The 6000-nt window shown below is 49.2% G+C and overlaps 1 protein-coding gene across 1 annotated transcript in view; it reads left to right on the forward strand.

Moving 5' to 3' along the window:
* The window catches only part of F11r (F11 receptor), a 28090-nt gene extending 22473 nt beyond the window's left edge, over positions 1–5617 (forward strand). Inside the window, exons 2-10 of the mRNA XM_051147881.1 lie at positions 2232–2303; positions 2417–2524; positions 2931–3077; positions 3335–3537; positions 3726–3828; positions 3965–4072; positions 4870–4882; positions 5166–5217; positions 5350–5617. Coding sequence (XP_051003838.1) covers positions 2232–2303; positions 2417–2524; positions 2931–3077; positions 3335–3537; positions 3726–3828; positions 3965–4072; positions 4870–4882; positions 5166–5217; positions 5350–5385 — 842 coding nt within the window. The 3' untranslated portion in view covers positions 5386–5617. The remainder of the gene's footprint in view (positions 1–2231; positions 2304–2416; positions 2525–2930; positions 3078–3334; positions 3538–3725; positions 3829–3964; positions 4073–4869; positions 4883–5165; positions 5218–5349) is intronic.
* The last annotated feature ends 383 nt before the right edge of the window (positions 5618–6000 follow it).

Consider the following 6000-nt stretch of genomic DNA (forward strand, 5'->3'; position numbering starts at 1 on the left):
AAGTCCGAGGCCGGTGTGGCCTACACGGCAGTCCTCTCTCCAACAAAGCAAAGCGGAAACCCAACAAGAAGAGAGTAACTGGACTAACTCTCTGTCTTGTGTCTTGTCCCGGCCTGCCAAGGTTCGACTAACGCTCAGGAGGAGAAGTTTCCTGTATAGGGAACAGAACACAAGACATGGAGAAGGGGGCAAGTCTGGATTCTGATCAAACCCGCTTATTGAAAAATTTCACCAGAGTTTTTATAAGGCAGGGGGCAGGGAAGCATATTGCTATGGCAACCCAGCTGTAGGCTATCTCAAGACGAGAGGAATTCCACACGGGCCACAATGTTCTGCCACACCGAATCTTTTGCTATCTTTATTTAATCTAAAATACAGCAGGGTGGCTCTGTCTAAATCTTATCTTTAGTCTAACTGCCGAACCATGACAGGGTCAGCTGGTTTCTGGTAAATGGCAGACTGCTGGAGAAATAGGAACCTAGGCTCTGACAAGATGGCTGAACATTGGCCATATAGCCCTTCCCCTACAGTGTCTGACTGGGATAAATGCATATAAAGATAGCCTGTATGGGGGCTGGAGAGATGGCTCAGTGGTTAAGAGTGCCGCCTGCTCTTCCAAAGGTCCTGAGTTCAATTCCTAGCAACCACATGGTGGCTCATAACCATCTGTAATGTGATATGGCGCCCTCTTCTGGCTTGCAGGAGTACATGCAAGCAGAGCACTGTGTACATAATAATAAATCTTTAAAAAAAAAAAAAAAGATAGCCTGTATGCCTGGCTGAGTGGTGTAGCTCAGTAGGAAAGTCATGCCGGCACTGCGCACGGCCCTATCTTTGATCCCCAGCCCTGCAGAAACAAAGAAAGCACTCCTTGACAGCCATCTTGGAGAGCGTGGAGGAAAAGAGGACGCCAGAGACCATCTGGTTCCAGCCCTTACATTTCATATAATGGGAACCTCAGAGGCCAGGAGAGTGTACTTGGTTCTGTGGGTGCTTTGGGGAAGGAGAGCATACTTGAATGCGCTGTACTTGGCTTCTGCATTTATCTAAAGACTCTGACTTATAAAAACATTCTTCATGGACAGGCTTGATGGCGCACGCCTTTAATCCCAGCACTCAGGAGGCAGAGGCAGGCGGATCACTGTGAGTTCAAGGCTAGCCTGGTCTACAAAGCGAGTCCAGGACAGCCAAGGCTAACACAGAGAGACCCTGTCTCAAAACAAAACAAAATCTTCATGAATTTGGACTTCGAAAACAAATGAAGGTGTGCACACATGTACTTGTGTATCCATCCCCACAGGGTCCCCTGTCATTAATACTACGGGGACTGTCCTGTGGACAGATTTTTCCCGCTTCCATGTTATTTACTTAGCCTCCTGGCTCCTCATACCTCTACCCTCAACCCATAGAACCTTTTCTTTTCTTTTCTTTTCTTTCTCCATTTAGCAAGTATACAGCTCTCACGAGGGGATCTGAGATCACCTCTTGTCCTTGCCCGGTCTCCTGGCCAGCAGTGCGATGCTGCGCACCTGTCTTTACTAGTAGTCTTGAGTTCCTCCTGCAAAACTAGAGTAATAATTCTGGTCATGCTGAAATGTCGTGCTTGTTTCAGGGATCAAACAATGTAACATCCCTGAAAACACTTTTAAAAGCAGCTAGTGTCCTACAGACACCAAGGAGCCATTTTGTCCTTCCTCCCTTCTCTTCCTTCCCCAGCCTGACTTGCCTTCTGGCTTCCTTCCAGAATTGTTTTCACAAAGTGGCCGCAGTGTTTTGTGGAGCTTTTTCTGAGCCATGAAATGTCATTCTGGAGGCTCCCTTAGGATGAGTGGAGATTTAATTAGTGTACTGGGAGCCATAGAGGAAGCCATTAAAAATTAAAGTTGTATTTGAAAGAAATGTCTTATTTCCACCGATAGGAGTAGTACTGGTAGACCGGAATACAATACATTAAAAGTGTTTAGGGGAGCCAGGCGGCAGCGGGGTGCCGCCTTTAATCCCAGCACTTGGGAGGTAGAGGCAAGTGGATTGCTGTGAGTTCGAGGCTAGCCTGGTCAACAAAGGGAGTCCAGGACAGCCAAGGCTACACAGAGAGACCCTATCTTGGAAAAAAAACCAAAAAAAAAAAAACCCAAAAAATCAGGATACCAGCCAGCTTGATTTGCCCTTCGTCTCCTGCCCCATGGCACCTCGGTTTCCTGCTGACGAGGTCCCTCTTTCCGCCCTCTCAGGCTCTTCGGTACAAGGCAAGGGTGCAGTGTACACTTCTCAAGCTAATGGTGTCGAGGTTCCCGAGAATGAACGTGAGTGGCCAGAGCTGTGGAGGGTCAGGGTGGGGGCGGGGTCAGGAAGGCACACATCCTAGCTTGTGCTTTGGAGGGGAGACGTCTTCCTCTCATTTTGACCCTGTCTGCAGCCATCAAGTTGTCCTGTACCTACTCTGGTTTCTCCTCTCCCCGAGTGGAATGGAAGTTCGTTCAAGGCAGCACTACCGCACTCGTTTGCTACAACAATCAGATCACAGGTAAATTGCCCCAGTTGCTAAGATGGCAGAGTAATCATCAAGAGTGGCCAGCCTGGATTTCCAGAGGTGGGACTACATCCTGGGGCTCAAGGCTCATCCCTTTCCCATAGTGGAGGATAAAGAATGTGTCTTGGTTGGGCTGGAGAGATGGCTCAGAGGTTAAGAGCACTGTCTGCTCTTCCAGAGGTCCCGAGTTCAATTCCCAGCAACCACATGGTGGTTCACAACCATCTGTAATGAAAGCCAGTGCCTTCTTGTGGTGGGAAGGTGCACATGCGGGCAGAAAACTGTATAAATAATAAATAAATCTTAAAAAAAAAAAATGTGTCTTGGGTGCCACATTCATCTTCCTTTAGCCTTCCAGCTGACTTTGTCTCTTCTGCCTCTGCTTCCGTCTCCTGGGTAGCTCCCTATGCAGACCGAGTTACCTTCTCATCCAGTGGCATCGAATTCAGCTCTGTGACCCGGAAAGACAACGGGGATTATACGTGTATGGTCTCGGAGGACGGTGGCCAGAATTATGGGGAGGTCAGCATCCACCTCACTGTGCTTGGTATGTGCCGTGTAATCTCACGTGGGCTTAATTAAAGCCAGTTGCTTCCCTGAACCTGATAGCAGACTGCTAAGCTTTAGGCCTTGTGGGTGGCGTGAGTATAGAGGGGGTGAGCCCCTGGTTTGATAGGAACTAAGGGCGTACGGGTAGTCACTATAACTGATTGGTTGAGAGTGTCACCCTAGTTAGTTCCCTGCACCCCTGTAACCCTCTTGCCTGTGTATTCAGCACCTTTTTTTTTCCTTTTCCTTCCCAAGTGCCTCCATCCAAGCCGACCGTCAACATCCCCTCCTCTGTCACCATTGGGAACAGGGCAGTGCTGACCTGCTCGGAAAAGGATGGCTCCCCGCCGTCTGAGTATTCCTGGTTCAAGGATGGGATATTCATGGCTGCAGATGCCAAGAAAACCCGTGCCTTCCTCAATTCCTCATACACCGTTGATCCAAAGTCAGGGAATCTGGTAGGAGACGGGGAGAGAGGTGAACGACGGGCGGGGCGGAGGGGGGCGGGCAGAGGGAGCAGTCATAGAAGCCCTGAGGGTGGGAAGGAAGCAGCAGTGTTGGGGCCAACTTCAGGCTGGAGGCAGAACTAGCAGGACAGGTGCCTGCTTTATTCGAGCCAGAAGCCAGCTTGCTCTCTGCCCTCTAGATCTTTGATCCTGTGACAGCCTTTGATAGTGGTGAATACTACTGCCAGGCCCAGAATGGGTTTGGGACGCCCATGAAGTCAGAGGCCATACGCATGGAAGCTGGTGAGTAAGAGCTGGCTGTGGCCTCATGAGAGCTGGTATGTGATCATAAGCTGGTTTCCATGTGGCTGTTGACAGCGGTGTCAGCACCAGAGTTGCAAATCAAGGCCACTGACCTCTCCTCCTCTCGGTCTCACAGTGGAGCTGAATGTGGGGGGCATCGTGGCAGCTGTCCTGGTAACACTGATTCTCCTTGGAGTCTTGGTTTTTGGCATCTGGTTCGCCTATAGCCGAGGATACTTTGAAAGTAAGTGTTAAACGTTTCCTCCTTTGGAAGCTTGCTTGCTTGTGATTGCACTGGCTGGCCTGAAGCCATACCCTCCAACTCAACAGTGATCCTCCTGCCTCAGCCTTCCCAAGTGCTGGGGTTAGAGGCATATGCTACTGTGCCCAGCTGGACTTTCCTTCATCCCTGCATGTTGTGGGTGCTGTCTGAGTGTGGACCTTGCTACCATGTTCCATGTGCTAGCACCATCGTCCAAGGGAACGTGGAGACTTGATACCACTGCCTCCTAATTCCCATGCTGGGCTGTGTTCTATTCTGATAGCAGCCGTGGCTGTAGCTGGTCTTTGCTATATTGCTATATTGTGGGTTCTTTTTTACCTCCACCCCACCCCCAGTTTCACCTCCTAATACAGGAGAGAGAGGAATTAGGAAAATTTCTGAATCTAATTTTCTTTTTTGACCATGACTGCCAAGAAACCACAGCCAACCCCCCACTGAATGACCAACAACTACCCATCCCACCTCTGGGGGCCTAACATTTATATATCCTCTGAAAAGTTCCCAGAATTCTAAACGTCACCCAATCGTAGACACTATCTGCACTAAGCAAAACCACGCCGCTGCTGGAGCACTAGGCAAATCATAGTCAGCTGCTGTCCCAAGTCCAAAGCAACCTCATATCCCCACACCTGGGATTAAAATGAAAACATATTCTTATATTTCTGTGTTTTTTAAAAGAAACCAAAATTCCAGAATTATAGCTACATATGATCTTTTTCTTTTTTTCTTTTCTTTTTTTTTTTTTTTTCCTTTTTCAGGAACAAAGAAAGGGTGAGCGTGATGGTTTCCCAGGGTTCTCCTTAAGAACATGGATACACGTGTGGTTTGGAGCTAAGCTGAGCCTCTGGTTGGGTAGTGGGTTGGGGTGGGGAGTGAGGTGGAAGTAGTTGTTTTGGAAGGAATGACAACTGGACTTCTGTCTTTGTCGCCTGCCAGCACCTTCCTTCTAAACACTCGGTTTTCCTGCAAAGTTCTCCATTCTGGCCACAGGTAGTGGTGAGGATAACATTAATTGCTAGGGCCTGAGCATCTCCCGTTTCTGGTTTGCTCACAGGACTGCACCGGGTAAGAAGGTGATTTATAGCCAGCCGAGTGCTCGGAGTGAGGTGAGTGTGCCTGCTGTCGGGAAGGCAGGGGCGGGGAAGACCATCCCCATCAAGTGGATGTTTCTAGCCTGTTTGTGCATTTATGATGAACAAAATGGACTGTAGAGTTGACTGGAAGTTTTGTTTTCCTAGGGAGAATTCAAACAGACCTCTTCGTTCCTGGTGTGACCTGCTGTGGTGACTGTTTTCCACTTGCCTTACTCAGGTGCTACAGTTTCCAGCCCCTGCTGGCTGTAGCTGCACAGGATGCCTTCCTTGTCTTTGAGGTCCCACTGGACCCCTCACTTTATATTTTAGCTAGGATATGATTTTAATACCGCCAGCCACTTCTCCCTCCTGTCTCCTGCCCCTCCTCCCTTTCCTACCACCATTGGGTGGCCTGAAACTAATTAAAGTTTCCACCGCCACCTCCCCCTCCTATGTGGGAATAGACAAGAGTCCTAGACTAGAAAGCAAAAAATGGCGGGGACGACAGGAACCCAAAACCTGTACCTGGCGGTAATGGCCTTTGAGTAAGGACTTCAAGCCTCACTCCCCCAGCTCGCTCCTACCCTGGTCTAGAGTGGAGACTGGAGAAAGGAGAGGCTGACCTTGGTGGTGACATGGGTGGTAACGTCAGGTCTTTAGTCTCTGGAGCCTGCTCTAATATCTCCACAAAATGTGCCACTGGGATTCTCCTCGATAAACGTAAACTGACACCGTGTCCGGACAAGGTGGGGGAAGCTCAGTTAACTCCCAAGAAGACTTGGAGTAAGAAATATTTTAACCTGATCTAAAGGCTGG

The sequence above is a fragment of the Acomys russatus genome, chromosome 6 (genome assembly GCF_903995435.1).
Source record: "Acomys russatus chromosome 6, mAcoRus1.1, whole genome shotgun sequence".
NCBI classification, from domain to species: domain Eukaryota; kingdom Metazoa; phylum Chordata; class Mammalia; order Rodentia; family Muridae; genus Acomys; species Acomys russatus.